At 38.2% G+C, this 22,771-nt stretch overlaps 1 protein-coding gene across 1 annotated transcript in view; it reads left to right on the top strand.

Moving 5' to 3' along the window:
- TRPM2 (transient receptor potential cation channel subfamily M member 2) overlaps nt 1–22,771 on the top strand; it is a 79,788-nt gene that overhangs the window by 6,847 nt on the left and 50,170 nt on the right. The window contains exons 4-10 of the mRNA XM_018569207.1: nt 5,178–5,349; nt 5,735–5,915; nt 7,473–7,639; nt 10,965–11,157; nt 15,385–15,443; nt 19,169–19,369; nt 21,216–21,318. Of these exons, the coding sequence (XP_018424709.1) occupies nt 5,178–5,349; nt 5,735–5,915; nt 7,473–7,639; nt 10,965–11,157; nt 15,385–15,443; nt 19,169–19,369; nt 21,216–21,318 (1,076 nt within the window). The remainder of the gene's footprint in view (nt 1–5,177; nt 5,350–5,734; nt 5,916–7,472; nt 7,640–10,964; nt 11,158–15,384; nt 15,444–19,168; nt 19,370–21,215; nt 21,319–22,771) is intronic.

The raw sequence follows: 22,771 nt of genomic DNA on the forward strand, positions 1-22,771 counted from the left end.
TATATATATATATATGTATATTCAGTATACAGTATATAAATATACACTATATTGCCAAACGTATTGGGACACCCCTCTAAATCATTGGATTAAGGTGTTCCAATAACCTCCATGGCGGCAGGTGTATAAAATCAAGCACCTAGGCATGCAGATGTTTTTACAAACATTTGTGAAAGAATGGGTCGCTCTCAGGAGCTCAGTAAATCCAAGCATGGTACCGTGATACGTTGTCACCTGTGCAATAAGCCCACCCTTGAAATTTCCTTGCTACTAAATATTCCACAGTCACATGTTAGTGGTATTATAACAAAGTGGAAGCAACTGGGAACAACAGCAACTCGAAGTGGTAGGCCACATAAAAGGACAGAGCGGGGTCAGCGCATGCTGAAGCGCACAGTGCTCAGAAGTCGCCAACTGTCTGCAGAGTCAATAGCTACAGACCTACAAACTTCATGTGGCCTTCAGATTGGCACAACAACAGTGCTTAGAGAGCTTTATGGAATGGGTTTCCATGGCCAAGCAGCTGCATCCAAGCCTTACATCACCAAGTGCAATGCAAATCGTCGGATGCAGTGGTGTAAAGCACGGCGCCACTGGACTCTAGAGAAGTGGAGACAAGTTCTCTAGAGTGACGAATCACGCTGCTCTGTCTGGCAATATTACAGTCTGTTCTCGTCCAACATCAGTACCTGACCTCACAAATGCGCTTCTGGAAGAATGGTCAAACATTCCCATAGACACACTCCTAAACCATGTGGACAGTCTTCCCAGAGGAGTTGAAGCTGTTATAGCTGCAAAGGGTGGGCCAACTCAATATTGAACCCTACGGACTAAGACTGGGATGCCATAAAGTTCATGTGCATGGAAAGGCAAGCGTCCCAATACTTTTGGCAATATAGTGTATATCTCAATCATACTTACCAGGTAATAACGGCATGAGCTCTGAAACACAGAACACAATAACAGGTAATATAAAATAAAGCTTTTAATAGTACATATTAAAAAGCATAGTGAAAGACATGCTTAATAAAAGTACTCCCGGTGGAACTAATGTACTTATGAATAGGTTTAGGAAGATATAGGTGTATGAGTATATATAAATATTTTTTTTTCACAAGGATTAAGATGTAAAGTAAATTGTAGATTAATAATAAATTATGATATTCCATAAGAGGATATGTGGCACAATAACATTGGAAGGGATTTTTTTTCCCCCTTGATGTACTTGACACTAGGTATGGGAAGACGGTGTTAATTTTTTTTTGTGTGTTTTATTACCACACCGTTCACAAAGATATAGAAGTATGATTGTTTCAATGTATTTATGAATATGTCTGGGGAATGTAAAGGTATGTGTGCATAGATGTGTATGTACATGTATATATATATATATATATATACAGGGCTTGAAAAATTTGATAGTGTCTCACCAGTCAGTCAAAAATTTCACCAGTCAGCATGACCGGACTATAGCCTTGCTATTTATGTTAAAAAAGTTTGGGGACAGATAGAGCTTTCTTTTGGAGGTATATAATCCCCACGGGGGAGGGGGGGTTTACTATATAATTTAAAAAGTACCATAAATGTAAAAAAAAAAAAAAAAAGTTTCCCTACGTTATGTTATAAAACATTTATTCTTACCCATATTTTTAGTAAAACATAAAAGTCAGGGTCACGTCGGGTAAATAGACACCAAACATGTCAAGCCTTAAAATTGCGTGCGCCCGCAAAAATCGCAAAAAACGCCCACAGGCGACGATTAAAACGCTTTTTCTGTTCATCAGTTTAGTGTTATCAGTGATTAGTGTATGACGCGCGTTTTGCTGTGCATGTTTTAACCGCGATTTGCAGCCCACAAAACGCACGTCAAACGCGCGTTTACGAGGGCTATACGGCTGTATCCTAATGGATATGCGCAAAAATACGCCCCAAAGAAGCTCCTGTACTTCTTTGGGCATAGGGCGTTTTTCAGCACGTTCCGACACGCTGAAATATGCCCAAGTGAGAACAATGCCCATAGGAAATAATGGGATTTCACTTGCAGGGTGTTTACAGCGCGTCGATCAGCGCTGTAAAACGCCCAGGTGTGAACGCGGCCCTAATGGCTCTAAAATCATTGCTCTCACTCCGTTTGCAGCAATATGCAACAGGCGCACTTAGGCGCACCTGACGCATATATGCGTGTGTATGTGGGGGGCGCGGACTTAAAAAAAATGTTTAAAAAAATAAATATTATGCTTCTTTATTTTTTTTATCAATCTTTCATTTTTGTATTACTTTTTTTTTATGACACTGAATGCAGGAAGTGATGCAATATACATCACTTCCTGCATTCGGGGACTGAGAGGAGATCAAAGGGAGTTCGTACACTGAACTCCCTTTGATCTCCTGTCACAGAGCCGTGCCGGTCCCGGCCGCATCGGGCACAGCGGATCTCAGGACCGGCAACGGCAGTGACAGCTGCTGATACAAGCAATCGAGCGTCTCTCGATACGCTTGACCGCTTGACTGTAAAGCTCCCGGCCGGCCGTGTAATTACAACAGCCGGCCGGGAAGCTGCTCATCGGGCTCCACTGTCTGCTCGTCACAGACGAGCAGACGAGTGGATTTTCGAGCTCTGTATATACAGTATATATATGTGTACGTTTTTTCTACCCTTTATCTATTTTTATTTTTTCTCCTTTATTTTAATGGGGGCTGAGTAGAATGATGATGTAAGATATTGTGACTGTTAAATTATTTATTTGTATGTCTTATTTGTCTAATGTATTGTTGAAAACAAAAATAAAAAGTTGATAAACAAAAAAAATAAAAGTACTCCAGCAAAATACTAAAAAGTTTCAGAAATTATCAGTAGCAGTTTAACAGAAATGTTCCCTTCCCGCTTTAATGCTTAGCAGTATCTCCCATGTAAGGACTCACAGGACAATGTCCATAACAATATACATTTACATAAATCTTTTACGTTTTAATGTAATATTTGGATAAATCTAAAATCTCTTTCTAAGTAGCGCAAGACAGCAATATTAGATCCTTATCGGAACTTGATATAGTCACTTAAAGTACTGTATTTGCCGGCGTATAAGGCGACTGGGTGTATAAGACGACCCCCTAATTTTCCACTTAAAACATTTTTTGGGGGCTATACTCGTCATATAAGACTACCCCACTTCAGAGGCAACACCATTTAAAAACATCATGGATGGATGTGCGGTAATACTGTATGTACGGTAGCTTCGGCTACATACAGTATACCGCGCTGAGCCAATCACGGCAAGCAATGTATTCTATTAATGAATACAAAGCCTGCTCGGATTGGCAGAGGTTGTGTACATCGCTCGCCGTGATTGGCTCAGCTACTGTATGTAGCCGAAGCTACCGTACATACAGTATTACCGCACATCCAGCGGGCTGACAGATTAGGGATGTTCATTGTGGGCCAGCTTGGCCCAAACGAACTAAAGGTATACATTGTATACCCCGCGTATAAGAGGACCCCCGATTTTCGGGGGATGTTTTTAAGTATAAAAAGTAGTCTTATACGCCAGCAAATACAGTAAGTAGAGTAAAGTAAGTAGAGTAGAGGTATGTAGACTAAATTTACATCCCAAATGACAGAATGCAAAGGAATGCTTAATTCCTATGAATGCATCCTACCATTTACCAATGGTACAGGGTAGGGAAAGTGTTCTGAGAAATGCCCAATGAGGAAACATGTTAAGGCATGTGGCATTCTAACTGGCCACCCAGCTGCCCCTAAATTGCTCCCTTTTGGTACTGCATATGAGACTGTGAGCTGCTTTGGATCCCTCAATGCCATTTCCCAATGTCATTGATATCGGGTGATATTGACTCATTTGTAATCCATGAACTGTCTGTACTTGCCTTGAAAGCTTCATAAGGGATACACATCCTTATTCATAGACCTATGTGGAGTTACAAGTGTTTTAGTAATTATCCACAATATTTTGAATTGCATGTACAGCATGTAATTGCTTCATATATACGTTTGGGTTAAAATTTGGGATCCTGCTTCTTATCACAATATGAAAAGTGTGGAATGCTTTGGCACCAGATATCAATTTTAATAGGGTTCATTCCAGTGCTTTGGACCCTCGACAACTTTCATGTGGACATTTTTGATACATTGTACCTTTTGTCCCTTGAATAATTGTAGAATGCATTTATAGAAATAACCCTGTCAGCATTTGGGATATACATTTATTCCACTCTAAAATGGTATCATATATAAGTGATTCTGTTGAGTTCTGATAAGGATCTAATTTTGCTGTCTTGCTCTACCTTAAAACATGTTTCAGCTTTTTCCAAGAATTGCATTGAAATGACAAGGATTGATGTCAGTTTATATTATTGTAGACATTGCTTCATGAGCCCTTACATGGGAGTTAATGCCAAGAATAAGTGAGGGAAAGTGAGACTTTTTGTTAAACTGTTATTGATGATTTCTTACAATTGTCAGTATTTTGCTGGGGCCCCAGAGTACATTTTAATAAGTACATCTATCACTATTTGTTAGTTTTTAAAATGTACTATATTTTATATTACCTGTTACTGTCACCAGTAACATCTGGTGTTCCCAGATCTCTCTTTCTCTTATAATGCCTGATAAGTAATTATTTTTAAGTGGGGAAATATAGCATCTTCTAAACTAGTGGGATGTCCAAGATCCACATTTAACAGTGCATGCAAACGGTCAAGTGAGACTTGAGAGGCAATTTCACAATAACATCTGCTTGCACTTTTGAGCATCATCACCAAAATGGAGAAAGTTGCTTTGGGTTGTTAAGGACAGAAGTTAGGGAGGGATGGAAACAGGTTATGGAGTGTATCTGTGTTAAGTTGATACTGTGGAAAACTCTCCAAGATGTTGCCATTTGGGAGAAATGTGTAGGACATTCTCCAGATTTCTACAATGGTGTTTAAGATTTCCCTGAAGGTAGGGAATCTAGCTATGTAGAAGCAAAATACTGCTTCCTCACACTGCAGTGCTGGGTAACTCACTGGCCAAGCCCAAGTGGGACAGGTTCATGTTTATTTTAAAGTGAATTTAAGAAGACTTTATTTTTAAAATGTAAACAGTAGTGGCAGGAAAATAAGAAATATGTCACTAAGGTATTTGAGCATAATAATCTTTAAAATGTTAATGTCCTCTATAGAAAAAGTGTCTGCATGTGTGGATACCCCAAAGAAAAACACTTGGACATAGCTACAAGACCACAACCCTTCCAAAGCAAAGAGACATGGGATCTTAGAGAACATATAAAGGAGATGCCCACAGATGCTTTTGGAGATGTCAGCTTCACTGGCCTTGGTCCCAGAGTTGGAAAGGTTTGTTGTGTAACAATTTTATTTTAGCTTTATAATAGCTCTCTTACTATAATTTGCTCCTTTACAAGTTCACTTTATTAATATTTCAAGAATTTTGAGAATCATCTACCATCAAAAGCTTTCGAAATAGTTTATGCCTTCTAACTTTTATCTGTCATGGAAATGGAATTTAACAAACCCGAATACAGATAAACCAACTTTTTATTAAAAAAAAAAAAATGTAACAGCTAATTTGGTTTCAGAATTTTTGTTTATTTTTAGACCCGATTATATATATCTAATCTTTTGCATTGAATAAAATATGTGTAGTACAATGGTATAAGGCGTGCATTTTAATTAATATATGAATATTATATTGGTTCTTTCTTTTTCTTTATTACAGCAGTATGTGAGAGTGTCTTCTGATACTCCATCCGGTGTCCTCTACCAGCTGATGACCGAGCAATGGGGTCTTGAAGTTCCCAATCTTTTAATTTCAGTAACAGGCGGGGCCAAGGATTTCCGTATGAAAATGAGATTGAAAAACATTTTCCGTAGAGGTCTTGTGAAAGCAGCACAAACTACAGGTGATTTCATAGTTGTTTCTGTATTCATTACCAGTTATTTACTTGATAGAACCGATATAAACATTCCCTGGCCAGAGGGGTAAATCCAAGGCCTGTAAACTAACAAATTTATTTTTTCTTTTATTCCATGCCTGTTTGCAAATGGGCATCTACCTTGCATTGCTCCCTGAAGTTTAGCCCCGTGATTCTTGTCACAATCCAGGGGTATTTAATCCTAGCAAATGAGAGACCAATTAAAATTTCCTTCTATAGCATCTCTGCCTATTAGCACAGCAGGGCATATCTGCCATGTGAATCATCAACTTGCCAATGTTTGTTTTTGTGATGTTTTCAGTTTGTTCAGTGGTCTGAAATGCTAGATATGAATGAAATCGGAGCAAACATTCACTTGTAAAGCTAACTGATCCTGTTTGCCCTTGTGGTTCTGCAGACCCAATACAATGTGAGGTCTTTGAATGGAGCAGTCAAAATAAGCTACAACTGCTATATACAGCTCATATTCAGAACTGACACCTTTCAGTGGCATTCATAAAGTGGGTCATGCCAAAAAAGAGCACATAAATCTGTTTTTGGATTCCAATACTATTCCCTTTCACAAATTCTGTTGCTGGTATTTTTCACATTTTATTTGGCCATATTGCACATGGTCCTCACCCCAGACTGAAAACTGTATCCTGGGGATAGGGAGGCCCACTATAGTGATTAAGTGACATTACACTATTATTTTTATATCAAGCAATTATGAAATAATAATAGAATAAAACTAGTACAATATATGCAGAATCAATTATGTGCAAAGTGTTTGTTCAGCCCATGTTTTTCTCCTAATATTTTCATGTAAACAAGACCGTTAACAATTAAAAAATAAAATTTGAATATAGTTTTTTAAATAAAGACAAACTGACATTTTTACATCTGCACTGTGGCTGATTCACCATATAGGCATCCTTATACTTTCATGACAGCTTTAGGACAAAAGTTGAGTCACGGCAATGACAAACCAGTGAGCCTTGCTATGAAATAAAAGGGACATTTGTACTTTTTGAAGTGTCTCTCATATTTTTTAGAAAAGTTTATCTTTGTTATGTTCTACAAGGTGTTCTTAGATGTTTTAATTTAAGAAAAACAATATATTTTAAATAATGCTTAGAAATTTAGGAGCTTTGTTTAGGTTACATGGTTTCAGCAAAATTAAAATAGTAAGCTGATTACTTTCCACAATGGATATTCTGGTACTATTGTCATTACATTGGACTGTCGTTTGTAATATAAGGGGTGTTGTTTGCCTATAAACTATTTTTGATCATCAGTTAAATTTCTAATATAAATGATGGCAAGTTTTAAAATGTTCACCTTATGGAAACAGCAATGTGCACTGCATAATAGTTTCCACTGCGTCTACTTACTGAATAGAGGTACAGATGTTAGGGAATTACCATGGGTGTCAGATTGTAACACTGTGCTGTTTGTGTTGCTCAGACTTAGGCAAAAATAGATAAATGTTGTGTAGTATCTATAACTGTTTATTGTTTCCTGTATTCTATACATGCCACATAGGTGCCTGGATTATAACTGGTGGTTCTCATGCTGGTGTAATGAAGCAAGTCGGTGAAGCAGTAAGAGACTTTTGCATGGGCAATGCCAATAAGAACAGTAAGATAGTTACTATTGGTATAGCTACCTGGGGAATTGTTCATAATCGAAACAGTTTGATCACTAGTACAGTGAGTATTATATTTCAAATTTTCTTACCTGCAACATATTGGTTATGTTTTCTTAAGTACATTTTTTTATGCTTCCTCAAAACTGTATGTACTACTAGCCTCCTATCTATTCAAATCTGGCTAATCTACACACATGGGTCCTTCCTGTATACAGTAATATCTGCTGTATAGATAACATCTTCTGTATAGTCACTGTTGGTCATACACTGTACAGTTTGCAATGGCCTCAAGGGAGGAGCAGTCCTTTTTAAGGACTGCCAAAATGTGCCTATAGCTGAACTAAACTGTAGAAAATAAACATGAAAAAAGCATATGCAATCAGTGATCCGAATTTAAACATGGTCTTAGAGAAGAACTCCAGGCAGAACGTGTATTAACCCTTGCAGTGGGGCAACTCTCGCACTGCAAGGGTTAACTGCTCGTTTTTGCATTAAAAAAAGTTACACTCTTCCGGTTCATACGAGCTGGCCAGCTTTTAGTCTGGTCTCTAGAGCGTCTCTCCTCCTCCTCTGCAGAGGTCTAGCATCCTCTAGTCATCATGTCCAACTGTCCGTACCTGAGTGGAGACCGACCGCTGAGGAGGCTTCCCTTGCAGCTCGTGTCCCTAGACCCTGAGGATGGGAACAGAGGAGGAGTGACAACGAGCTGCACGAGTGCCAAGGATGTAGCAGACACTTGTGCCGGGTAGAAAGTGCAGAATCCGGAATGGGGACAGGTCAAGCAGAGCCGAGGTCAAGCCGGGTGGGCAGCAGGGTGTTTGAAGCAGAAGACAAGAGCAAGATCCAAACAGAAGCCAAGGGTCAAATCCAGCCGACCAGCAAAGTACAAAACAGGAGGCAGTAGGAAGTCCAATGAACAGGCCGAGGTCAGGAGGCGGGCAGCAATCAAGAATGGTCAGAGGCAATCCTGGTCAAACACAGAAAGTCGGCAAACAAGGCAGAGTCAAGGATACACAGGGAACTAGCTGAAGATCATCCAGCAACTAAGGATATGGCAGGCTGGTTTACATAGGCCAATCCATTAGCAGGAGACATGTAATTTCCTGTGCATCTTACGTGCACACGTTTTCGTGCGGAAGTTCGTTGTGCACACATGCGTACTAGTGCCTGTTTCCCAGTTACTCAGAAAACAGGGCCATGCACATGCGCAGAGGTGCTTGGGGTCTTACACCAATACAGTGTATAGGATGTGAGGATGCCAAAGCACATACCATGACTGCAGTGGAGATGGAGAGAGGCTGGAGGTATGCTGTTGGCTCCAAGAATCTGGTAAGTATAAGTTTTGTTTGGACCCTAGGCAAAAAGGAGCAATTACCCTTGCAGATTGGAGGTAGCCCCTCTTCAAGGGTCAATAAAATGTCTTCCCGTAGTTCTTTTTTAATGTTTGTGATAAGTGTCAAGGTTCTGTTCTAGACGTCGCAGTTATCACAAACATATGCACATACAATGCTATACAATCATAAAGACCTTCGTAATATTTTGGTTCTTTTGTAAAAAAAATAAAGTAATTTTTGGCTGAGCTAGGGGTTTGGGTTAGAGAGAGTAGAGAGTGGTTCAGTTTATTTACCAAAACGTGACACCTTTTAACCTTCCTATTAGTTAAGACACTGCTGTGCTCTACTAACTACAATAGTGCTTGAATAGGCATTAGCTGTTAAACTGCTGTCAGGCTTTTTTTTCTATCTGTGTCCCATTACAGGGATTTCACTGCACTGCTTGTGCTGTAAACTCAACAGTAAGTGAGAAGATATCTTTCCAATGTAAGGTTAGCAATACACGTTTAGATTTCAATTCAATGTATTTCTTATTGATGCTGAACAGCACAGATGGAGACATTGTCATGCCTGCTATTGTATGCAGACAGCCGCCCCCACACCTACGGCTGTCTGAATACCCGAACAGTGACTGCATCTGGTGGGAGCATTTGGTTCAGCCAACAATTTTCCGCCTGGCACTTTTGATTTTTCAATCAACTTCTAAAGCCAAGGTTGTCAGGAACCAGATCACCTGCTGGTGACACTGTGCTAATTGTACCTGAAGTATGTAGTTCCAGTGTCCACCTGCAGGTGTCTCCCAGCAGCCAGCAGTTTACAGTAATTTGTCTGCACCTGATAGTGGCTGCTGGTAGGGTATTTAGCTCCTTCTCAGAAAGCATTCAATGCCTCAGCATTTTACCTGTGTGCGCATACTCTATGTTTGCTGGAAACCTGTAATCCTGATCCTGCTACAATACCTGCTCCTTATGTACCTGACCACTATTCTGGATGTATTCTTAATCTGTTTTACCTGCTGTTCCTTGTACTCCCTACCTGACCCTGTTTTTATGTTATTCTCTATTTGTATATAGTTTGTATATATTTTGTAAGTTAGGTAGGTTTTTCACACTTTGCAAATGGGCTTGCTGATGTTGCATAGATGCATGTATGTTGTTTTTCAACCGTGTTGGGTTCTCAATAAACCTTGTTGCTTTTTCACATGGTTTTGGGGACCAGTGCCCATTGTACAGCTCACACATCTGGTCGCACCTGCTCTGCAGGATACCTGCACACGGTATCCTTACACAGGTGGTACTTACAGAGCCACCCCTGTCTCCAATTTCAGCTGATTCAGCAGGAATTAGCAGAAACCCAATTCGTGTATGACCAGTTAAAGGTATTCCCACCTTAGACAGCTGTCACAGGAACAACTGAACAATTTCCTTTTGGCTGCCATCTTGATCTTGTCCTTACTACCTGGTAGGTCACTGGCAATGCAGGATGAGAGTTCGGACTCTTCAAACCTCACTCGCTGCATGTTTGATCCAGATCAGTAACTCACAGGAAGTGAAGCCAGGATCAAAGTGACACCCGTAGAGCCTGCATGAAATGACTCCTCCTATCTTTTATCCTCCAATGTACACTTTATATTACTAAGAATGATACAGCCACAAGCATTTGTATACTGCCTATTAGTGATTTGGCTAGGCTTGGTGTGAACCCAGTTAATCTGCGTTTGCCCAAGCCCGCTCAAAACTCTAATCACCACCCCCTCCCCCCAACCCAAGAAGTTGTGGAGAGGCGCAGTCCACACCCCACAACTATACGTCACAAAGTGCCAGCGAACACCACTGCCACCACTGATTGGATCGGGAGGAGGGGGTGAAGCTTTGAGCATGCTTGGACGAACTCAGAAAAACTCACCAAGCCCAGCCTCATTTCTTTTGCCTATTCAGACACATTGTGGAAACTGGGAGAGCTCTTGTGTCTTGATATGTTGAAGCACATAGTTTACTTATTGTAAAATATATATTTTTTTATCATATTGTACTTTTGTTTTCACATATACAGGGAGCATTTCCAGCTGAATACCAGATAGATGAAGAAAACCAAGGAAGTCTGTCCTGTTTAGATAATAATCATTCACATTTTATACTTGTGGACGATGGTACAAATGGCAGATATGGTGTTGAAATCATTCTGCGGGCAAGGCTGGAAAAGTTCATTTCAGAGCAGACGAAAGAGAAAGGAGGTAAACAAGAGTGTAACTAGGAATGACTGACCCCCATAGCAAATCTAGCTGTATATGGCATGGGCATGTGGGTATAGCAGACAACAAAAAGGTGTTTATTTGCTAAATGAGGAGAGTATATTAATTTATGAAGGTGAATGTTCACTTAAGTGGATGAAGTAATGGTGTGTTCAGTTTGAATATCCAATCATGCCAAAGGCAATAACCTGTTTGTTTGCACCCTAAGTCACCCCTTTATAATACCTGTTGAATATGATAAACAGTGCAACAAGTATACATATACAACCTACTATTTGGAAATCCTTCTAAGCAACTTTTTTTTATTTCTTAATTATTGTTTTGCTATCGGGCAGCACACAAATAAAACAGATCAAAATCACAGTATAGCTATAATGTTTTAATCTGAATATCACTATCACCATCTGCTCAGAACAGTTTATAGACCTAATTTAATCAAATGACAGGCACAGACTGTGAAGCCAATGCACATGAATACAAATTACCTCATATGAAATTGGGAGAAGGCTGTGTTCTTTAGTCTCTGCTTAATATCTACTATTATGGCTTATCAAAGTCTCCCTCTGGATTTTATTAGTACAGGGCTCAACTCAGCACTCCTGTTTAGCTGCTTTTACATACTTCTTTCTTTGGCCCATCTCTCTTTGTCCTAGACATTACAGTTGCATTACAGCTGAGGGTTTAAAGCCCAACATTAGATAGGGTAACTTTGGACATTTTGATAACCTCTTTAACCCCTTCATGACTGAGCTTGTTTTTAGTTTCTGTTCGTAAATGACTGACACACTTTTGACATTTTTGCTGTGTGATTCTTCCACGTCAGTAATATACTTTCTTACAAAGTGCACCCACACATATTATATATTGTTTTTTAGAGGACAGATAGTGCTACATATTTATATCACATATGTGTGTCTAACGCCTCACTTAGGACAAATAAAATATAAAAAAAGAGAAAAAAAACGTTAAAAAAACACCTTTTTCCCAGTTTTGATTTGTAGTATTTTTTTTACAACACCAGCACAGCTAAAAAAATGCAATAAATGCATTCATTTATTTGTCCCTTCTTTTATTTATTTTTTTACACATTTCACTTTTTTTTAAACTTAAAAATTTTATTTTATTTATTTAATTATATCAAGCAGTCATTGTGAATTAATCTCACTGTTACTGCTTGATAAATTAATACATTTTTGGTTATTATCAGGCTGCTTCAAACTTCAGAACAGCCGATAATAAGTTAGTGACACTGATCCTGCAGCAGTTCAGGATTCAGCTGTCACTATAGGTTTTCTGATTGTTGCAACAACGATCAGCAAACTGAAACATTCTTCTTCCAGGAATAGATACATTATAGGAATAGACACATTTGGGGTGATTTACTAACCTAAACACACGCACGCACTAGGTGCGTGTGATTTTTACACAGCAAAACGTATCTATCAACCAAAAAGTCTCTAAAAGCATATTTCCACTAATGCCATATATGGAAAAATCATGCACATGCTGCATATATAATGCTGCTTCACAGTTTAGACAAAAATGGTTAGCTCATGCATTTACATTCCTGCATTCATCAACGCAAGCAACACAACGTAGAGCTAATTTACACAACATCACCTTGCAAATTCATCCAGGGCTTTGCACAACACACCTGCTGGGTGTGTACACACTACAAAGGTGTTTAGATTCCACCCATAGATCATGCTGGGAGGGAACACACTAACTAATAGTATGTAAAATCTCAATGCACTTCAGTCTACAATGTAATGGATTTTACGGAGGGCACCACACAAAAACACACATAAAAATGGGAAGTTCCTTCTTCACATGAGAGTCCCCCTTCACATCAGTAGCCCCCTTCACATCAGAGATATCCCCCTTCACATTAGGAGCCCATGTTCACCACATTAGGAGCCCATGTTCACCTCAGAGTCCTTGTTGGTGAAATTTGCACTCACTTTTTGTATGGTCACCAGGGTAGGAAGTGAGAGAAAATCCTGCCTCATGGAATACAGACAAAAATAAAAATCCAAGAGTACTTATAACTCTTCCTCACATTCATCTGCTAAACTGGAGGGTATTGTGACTTTGCACCCATTTCCATTAGATATCATATTCTAGACAAATAGCTTGTGTGACGAAAAACTATTTTAGCCTGATTAAAAACCAGGTTGATTGGAGTCACCTTGAAGTTCTACTGCGCCAGAGACAATTTCAGTGTTTGAGTGCACAAGAGCAACAGCAGATGTGATGTCAACAACTGTTGCTGGTATTCATCTTGGTCCAGCATCATTCGATGTATGTTAACATTAGAGTGATTTCAGCCTGAGTTTTGATGAAGTCACCCTTTTGTCAAACTAAAGCTCATGTTTTCAGGGTAAAGTCAATCCAAACAAAATTTAAAATGTTCCAGGCTGTCTCCGGCTTCAGTACTGTCAAAACTTCTAATCTGCATACCACCAAGTCAGTGACTCAGAAAGTATTCATGCTATTGAGCAAAGCAACAGGTTCACAAAACTTACTCAACTGCACATAGCCACTTTCCTCTTCAATATCTAGCTACTCTATTCACCACCTGGCAACAAAGAGAATATGCTATATGTTAACCTGGAAAGATATCTACTGACACATTGTTGCAGCAACAAGGGTTTAACCTAATAGGAAGTGAGAGAAAATCTCCAACAGGAACAGAAAACTAAAAGCAGTAAAAAACGGACAGGAATTTTAGTCTTTCCCCACTCTGTCCTGTCCTGTAAACTTAGAGAATGTCTTGCCAATGTAAGGAAAATCCCCTCTTAGATAGTTGTCACAGGGACAAGTGTCCCAATTAAAAGATTTCCCTCCATTTCTGTTCTGGTGGATTCACCATCACTTTCTTGCCCATTGACATTTGCGATCAGGACAGTTGGAGAGAGTGTTTCTCCCTAATGGGGACACAGACAACAATAAAAACAGTCAGCTATTATAGACCCTCACTACTCTATCCAAAATGAATAAAAAGAGGACTGCATTTAGTTACACTTTAGAAAAAAACTATAACGGTTTTGACTAAATTTTTACTTTTCAAGTTTTAAGCTAATGTTTTTAAACTGATATTTTATATCTATTTTTACTATCCGTATAAACTCGTTTTATATGACAAAGGACTTCCAAAGCATCATGGATTAGCTAAAAAGACAGCACTTGAGGTACTGCTTTCTCGGACTCGAAGCTTGGTCTGAGACCTCCAATAAGGCACGAGTCACAGTGCTAATTAATTCACATGTGCGTTAATTTCACCTCGAGTTGTTTGGCTCTGTAAGCAACAGGCATTTTTTACAGTAAAAAAAACAAAAATGTGGAAGGGAACCTAAATCTTCCCTGATAGTTGGATATAGACTTTATTTGTAATATTTAAATATAGCATATAAAAAAAAGGCTTTTTTATCCTAACCATAATAAATAAAGAATACGAAATCAGTATAAATTGCCTTTAAAGAGAAACTAAACTCAGGAGTTAAATCTTATAAATGCATTCAAGTACCGTAACTAATAACAAAAATGTATATTATTTGTGTATCACTCGGCTGTAGATCCTCAAATCATCTCTGAATTTGTGCTGACACTGTCCTTCCTTCTGGAGGGTGGCTACTTTTGTTCCCCATGGTCCCTATGTGTGTTGTAAAGTAGCCACCACTCCAAGCTCACTCCTGCGATGGACTATAATCTTGATACAAATGAGTAAACTAAACGTGAGATTATAGTCAATCACAGGCATGAGCTTGGCTGTCACATGAGGATCAGCCAAACTCAACTCTGATTCTGGCAGAGATCACCCAGCCTACCATGGGATCCTGGAGCAGTTGTTTCTGCAAGCAATGATTCATGTTAGTATCTGAACAACATCTGCATGGGCTGCTAAGTCTATAGTTACTCCAGAACCAGTTAAGCAAGAGTTGCTCCTAAAAATTTGGATCATCAAAATGATTAATGTAATAAAAATACATTGTTTCAGTATTTCCCAAAATATATTGGGAGAGGCATGGGGATGGAAGAATTAAGATAGACGTTGGAAAGAGAAAGACATTAAAAAAATAAATAAATAAGCAGATCACACATGACTAGTTAGATGACATACAGGAGTCTTTTTCTTTGAAAGGCACAACCACAATACACAATACTACTATACCCAATTTTGCAAATTTGTAATTTTGTTTGTTTACTCACTTATTCCAGGAGTTGCCATCAGGATACCCATAGTCTGTGTTGTGCTGGAGGGAGGACCAGGTACACTAGATGTAAGTTACAACTATCTTAACAACATTGTTATATAGTTAGTAAGGAGTTCAACCAAAATAAATAAAATGCATAGAAAACCCTAATATACAGAACCCTACACCCACAATTGATCCAAAGGAAGGAAAAAACCCTATAAAAAATTCCAATTTATTTCAACAGGGGGGAAAGGGGAAGAAACTCCTTCTTATCAGATATTCCCTGGATCAACAATTGCTGGTATTTTCCCTTAAAACAATCAGCTGAGCCTTCTATTACTAGTCCTTGAGGGAGCCTATTCCACATTTTCACAGTTTACACTGAGGAAGTTTTTTTACATGCAGAAGTTAAACCTCTTTTCCTCCAAACACAAAGAGGTGTAATTATAAAAAAAATTGCAGAGCCATTCATCCTGAGAAACTGCATGTACACTCACTCTGTGCAAATGGAGGCGAAAACAAGTGTTTTTATATTTTCTTTCTAGGTTAAATGCAATATCAGGAAAATACCACAGATTAAGCTGAGGAGCATAGAAAATAAGTATTTTTTGTATTCTCCTCATTCAGGTCTGTTTGAAATTTGGAGACATCTTGTAAGGAAGAGACTTTTAATCCCAAATTTTATATAATTTATAAATAGGTTAAAAAAAAGTAAGGGTCTCATCACTTTTTTTGTTCCAATGTTGTTACATTTTATGTGTCACTCAGGAAAGTTTTGTTTTATTTATGGGCTCTTGTCTATGTGCATTAACCAATTGACATCCGCGCTGTTAAACCCCCTTCCCATCCAGGCCATTTTTCAGTATTCAGTGCTATTGTCCGTTTTTTTTACAACGGGCGGACTGCGACTGGTTAAAGGATTTGTATTTTTTCATGATCTGGTAGTCCCTTTCTATCCTGATCACCACTCTGTGAATACGATCTTTAAGCCAGTTTACTATCTATAAACAGACTACATTTTCTAAGCCTATAGACCATCTGTGTGTCAAACACTTATGCAAAATCCAAGTATACTACATTTACAGCCACTCCTTAATTTAGGTTTTTGCTTATTCCCTCATAAAAAAAGTAGATTTGTTTTGTGAATTCATGCTATCACTTATAATATTGTTTTCTAGCAAAACAAAAAACATCAGTGTGGCCCCTTCAAACGCTTGAGTATTTTCCCCAGTATAGAAGTTAGGTTTACAGGTCTATAGTTAACCTGGTAAAGACTGTGATCCCTTTTTAAATATAGGCACCACATTGGCCTTGCACCAAAAAGTTGGTGTCAAGCCAGTCATCGAAGTGCCTCTAAAAATTAGAAACAATGACTTCAAAATAACAAAGCTAAACTCTATGAGGACAGGTGGGTGTATTTTATCTACTGTAACTGTTTCTGGACCATAACAGTCTTGCGCCATTGTGGTTCATTGGCTGTGGCAATTCTATCCCCATTTTAATTTGAGTTTCCACATTTTGCATTGTATTCACAGAGCTGAAGAAGATATTTATTAGATATGCTCAGACCTGATCTTTTTACTATTATTATATATATAAAGAATGTTTTGGGGTTTGTCTTACTCTTGTCTCTTGTATTTTGCTTTATACATTGCTGATTTATTGCTCTGCAATCCAGTGCTCATCCACTTTTAGGTTGAATGACATAGCTAGGGATGTTCAGATACCAAGTACCGTACTAGGTACAAGTACAAGTACATGTACAGATACTTTTTACTTTTCCAGCTCCAGGACTAGACTAGAGACAAATTTAAAAGTTAGGAGGCAGCTGTCATTTGTAAGGAGCACACGGAACTCCTGGGATTTGTACATCCCCATTGTAATGCATAATTTTTTTAAATAAATATATATAGTAGACAAAAATCTGCGCTAATGGTAAAACGTCAATTGCTACATTTAACAATTAGTGGTATTATATAAAAAAAGAAAAGAACATAACCATACAATTTAAAAATGAATGTGAAACCGGAAAGAAGCTAAAAGCTGCTAGACTCAGGCATTGAGCCCTAAGGGTTGAGTTATAAATATATATAACTGATGCACCGATACCATTTTTCCAAGTACAAGTACTGATACTTGTCCAAGTACTCACAGATACAAGTACTGATACATTTTTGTTTATTGTCATGTGACAGTTTTTCTAAAGCAATACATACTAATGATTTCAGGACAGTGGTGGGGCACCAGAGCCAGGTCCCAGCTGCCACCGCTACAACCCTGGTAGTTCTCATGAAAATGCCAAGTGTCTGCACTGGTATCTGGACATCCCTAGATCTAGCATTATCCAAACCACTTCCTGTGAGCTCACGATTCTTATTGGATTTCCCATACAAGATGCACATGTGCACTAGGAAGAAGACCTGGCTGGGACTTTTTGCACACAAAAACTGTTCAGCACCAGGCAGGGCTGCCCAGAGAAGATGATGGGAGTTAAAGAAAAATTATACTATAGCTATTATTTCAAATTATTTACTGAGTCTTTTTTGATATTAGAATTGGGAATAAGGTAAGTATTCACCCTGGCAGCAGCAGTCAGTTTATTGCGTGGATTTTAGGGGACAATTTCACTAAAAGTGAAGTTGTCCTTTAAGGTATGTTTAATGAGTATAAAATGTGGTGGGGAGCTTCAAGGAGGGGATTGTGGGGACCAGGGGTAAAAAAGCTGAAATTGTGTGTCATAGAGTGAACAATGCAATGTTTTATATTTTTGCAGCTCACAGTGTGAATTTAAAACAGCAGAGATGAGTATTTAAAATACAAGTTGTCAGGTGTTACAGTAAATCTGTGTAAGAATAGAAGAATCAACAATGGGACATCACATAACCATGTTACAGTACACATTTATTATGCTATTTGTGAAATGTATCAAGCAATTTACAGTGCATATAAAAATTATTCAGACCCCCTTCACTTTTTTCAATTTTGTTGTGTTGCAGCCTTATACTACAGTTGATTAAATTCTGTTTTTTCTCATTAATCTACACTCAGTACCCCATAATGACAAAGTGAAAACAGAGTTTTAGAAATGTCTGTGAATTTATTAAAAAGAAAAAACTGAAATATCACATGCACTTAAGTATTGAGACCCTTTACTCAGTACTTTGTTGAAGCACCTTTGGCAGCAACTACAGCCTCAAGTCTTTTTGGGTATGACGTGACAAGCTATGCAGACCTGGATTGGGGGATTTTATGCCAGTCTTCTTTGCAAATCCTCTCAAGCTCAGTCAGGTTGGGTGGGGACCGTCGGTGGACAGCCATTTTCGGGTCTCTCCAGAGATGTTCAGTAGGGCTCAAGTCAGGGCTACGAGGCCTTCTATAGAGAGACAGGTGTGTGCCTTTCCAAATCATGTCCAATCAATTTAATTTACCACAGGTGGACTCCAATCAAGGGTAGAAACATCTCAAGAGAAAGGGGGGGCACTTGAACTAAATTTCAAGTGTTGTTGCAACAGGTCTGAATACTTATGCCAATGTGATTTTTCAGTTTTTCCTTTTTCATACATTTGCAAACATTTCTAAAACTCTGTTTTCATTTCGTCATTATGGGGTATTGAGTGTAGATTCATGAGAAAAAAAAGATAATTTAAACAATTGTAGTATCAGGCTGCAACATAACAGAATTGAAAAAAGTACTTGCAATAGAATTGATAAATCTCCTTGATGGTATAATGTTAAATGAAGGTTCAGTTATTCAGTTATATTCAGTTATATTCAGTTATAACATGTAATACTTTGTGTGGTCTCTGCAGACGATCTATAATGCTATCAGCAACAACACACCATGTGTAATTGTGGAAGGATCAGGAAGAGTAGCTGACGTCATTGCTCAGGTGGCACAACTTCCCATTTCAAAAATTACAACCTCTGTTGTTCAAGAAAAATTGCGCACTCTTTTTCCTGATGCATATGACACCTTTACAGAGCACAAGATAGTGGAATGGACAAAAAAGGTAAAACAAAAAGCTGGATATATTTTTAATGCACGTATGAGTTGGACTGTTTTAAAGTTTATCTACAGCAAAAACATTTGGATAAAGTGGGAAAGGATTAGAACATCTGCCAGGTTTTTATTGCTGTTTGTGACCCTACTGGGGAGATTTACTCTCTCTATTTGATCTGCTGACCACTGTCAACCGGGACCGAAAGTGAGGGAAGGTCCAAATTTTTGAGTGGTCACCAGAATAGAAAAATATAAATCTTGTAATGGGAACACTAGTTCCAGAGTCAACTAAGAGGGAATTCCCTCACTTTGGAGATATTTTCTTTTTTGTTTACAAGTTTGCAAGCTTATAAACTGACACATTCAAGCTGATTTACTAAAGGATATTCACATAAATGATCCAATTGTGTAAACGGTAGAACCCTGTTTACTTGTTTACTTATTTAATCTGTGCATGATTGGATTAGTGAAGTCAACTATCACACAATTTATTGTTTGAACATTCTTCTTAGCTTTTAGTAAATCAGTATCTCTCCCTCTCCCTCTCTCTCTCTCTCTCCCCAATTCTATCTTCCTATCTCTTTCTCCCACTCTCTCGCCCTCTATCTCTATCTCTCTCTCTTTCTTTCCCTCTCTTTCTCTTCTGTCCTGTAATATATTTTACTATTTGGCTTTATTTAGAATGCAGGATATTCACATCATAGTACTAAAAAGACAGTCTCTTTGGTGGTAATTTTACCTTACAAGTGGTAAATGTAAAATATTAATTTACACCATTTAATGCTCAACTAATTTAAAAAGAAAAAAACATTTTTAAAATATTTTTCTTTTGTTTTGCCTAAAATATAATGTGACTGTAGAGTGCAAAAGGGTTAAAAGCTGTATTATGTTTTTTTGTTGCCTATGTCCCCCTACTTCCTGTCTAAGTTACAAGCTGACTGTCAGCTTATTTTGAGGCTTATAGTTGGCCTTCTTGTCTGGAGGGGTCTCTCAGGACCTGTGACTGACCTCCAGTATGGATGCTTATTGTTCTGCCTGAGTGGTTTGCCCTCTCCTTGATCTGATCACACTGGGTCTCTCCTTATCTAAACCCCTTTTTTTTCTTCTCCCTACCCCCCACCATTTTTTTTCTTCTTCTCCTTTTCTCTCTGTTCTTCTTTTCCTCTTCCAGTCCTACCTGTGGTTTCCACCTCTCTTTCTTTGTTGTTTCTCCTGCTTTCTTCTCGAGTTTCTCTCTGCCTCTTACCTTTCTGGCTCTATGCATTCCTTCCTCTCTGCTTTCATTTTAAATGATGGAGGTCATATGAGTCCTGGCCTATTTACCCTTATTCTATGTGGTTATTTGTACATTGTAGAACATGTACAGATTTTTAGTGCTTGACTCTACAAGTGCTCCGTCACCTAAGAGTGAATTGTGCCTCCTTATGTTCACATGGCTTGGTTGTATCTTTACCTTTTTCTACCACCATTTATTACTCTGTTGCATTATTTGTATATTTGTGGTTTTGGTATCTTGTATTGCAAAATGTTATATAAAGAATTGAAAAAAGAATTGAAACAAAGAGCTACAAAGAAAGCAATACAAGACTGGCAGGAGTTCAAACCCTTCTTAATGCCATTTAAATCTATAGAAAAGTTTGGATTGGAGTCCAGCTTTACTTTTGCAGGAGCAGGAACCTGCCATTAGGTTCTCACCTATAATTACATAAGACCGAATAAGAAGGTTTAGAAAAAAATACTTTATTGTCCTCATCAAACTGTGAAGGGGACACACATCAAATAAAGATGTGACAGTGATGTTATAATTATGCTCTTCAATATGTCTTAGTTTTTTAGGTTAATAATAATTTTTCCAGATACAAGATATCATGAGGCACAGTCAGTTACTTACCATCTTCCAGTCAGACAAAGATGATCAGCATGACATTGATGTTGCCATTCTTCAAGCTTTGCTTAAAGGTATGTACTGTATTGTAGCAATTTTTATAATTGTCACTTGCTATAGAAAATTCAAGGGGGAAAATATGTTTTAAATAGATGGTTTATTATATTGTTTTATTATGCACGGCTCATAACATTTTTACATTGACAAATATGCATTTATTATACAGTACACGTCTGACACTGAATGTACACATCATTATGGGTTTTCTTGTTTCTCTCTCTCTCTCTCTCTCTCTCTCTCTCTCTCCCTCCTGTATGGGACCCTCAAAGCAGAACAGGCAGAGAGAGGAATAAGTCACTCCTGTTTTTAAGCTAAAATAAGCTTGAGCTAGTGAGCTCTGTAGACACCAGGCTATGTTTTAGCAAAGCATCTAAGAATAGACAGGTAAAGGTAAAGAGACATCTGGAGCTCCACCTGCTGATAATGTGAACTTTTTTTAAATGACAAAAAAAATGAAACAGTTTTTTGTAATTGTTAAATCCCATCTCCAAGATAAAACTAAACCTCCTCCCACCCACCTGTAACTGATTGCTGGCAGAAAAACAAAACCCTATCTAAATGCCTATTTTACTTACCAAAAGCTGCAGTCATTTGATCCTCTAGTGCGAGTCCTCTCTCCCTTTGTTTACTTCTAGTGGGGTCTTTCTTTAGGTGTCCATGTCACTGCTTGTGTGAACTCCCATACTGCAGTCACACAATAAAGAGGACCTGTCTAACAGTAAAACTGTGATCAGTTAACCACTTGCTGTCCGGAGCAATTTCTTACTATTTGCACACACATGGTAAAATCTGAAATTTTGGCTAGAAAACAGCTTCAGACCCCCCAAACAATGATATATTTTCTAAAAGCAGAGGTCCTGTAGAATAAAAAAATGCTAGTTGCAATTTTTTATGTTGCACGGTATTTATGCAAATGTTTATCAAACCAGTATTTTTAGGATAAAATACACTAAAATTAAATTTAATGCACAAACAGAGTATAATACCCAATTTTTGGTAAAATATAAAAGAAAGGATCATGTCGGGGAAAAAGATAGCAAACATGTCAAGCCTCAAAATTGTGTTTTCCCGTGGAGCCGCAAAAAACTACAATACCCAAAATTTCCCATAGGGGACCATTTTAAAGCTTTAACTGCTCATCAGTTTACTGTTAGCAGTGAATAATGGCCTTAGAATTATTGCTCTCACTCCGTTGTTCAGAACTATATGTAACATGTGTAGTGCAATTTTAATTTTCAACGTAGGTGCACCGACACGTGTTTGCGTATGTATGTGGGGGGCGGGGGACTTTCAAAATGTTTTTTTGTGTGCATTTTTAAAAAAAATGTATATGCTACTTTCATTTTTTTAAAATACTTAGTTTTACACTAACTTTATTGCTATCATATAAGGGGCTTCATTTTCTTTTTCTATTTCAAAAAGGAAATGTCAGCGGTCTCTTTAGACCCCTGATATTTCCCTAAAGCT

This window comes from Nanorana parkeri, unplaced genomic scaffold, assembly GCF_000935625.1.
Source record: "Nanorana parkeri isolate BGI_ZX_2015 unplaced genomic scaffold, ASM93562v1 scaffold1304, whole genome shotgun sequence".
NCBI classification, from domain to species: Eukaryota; Metazoa; Chordata; class Amphibia; order Anura; family Dicroglossidae; genus Nanorana; species Nanorana parkeri.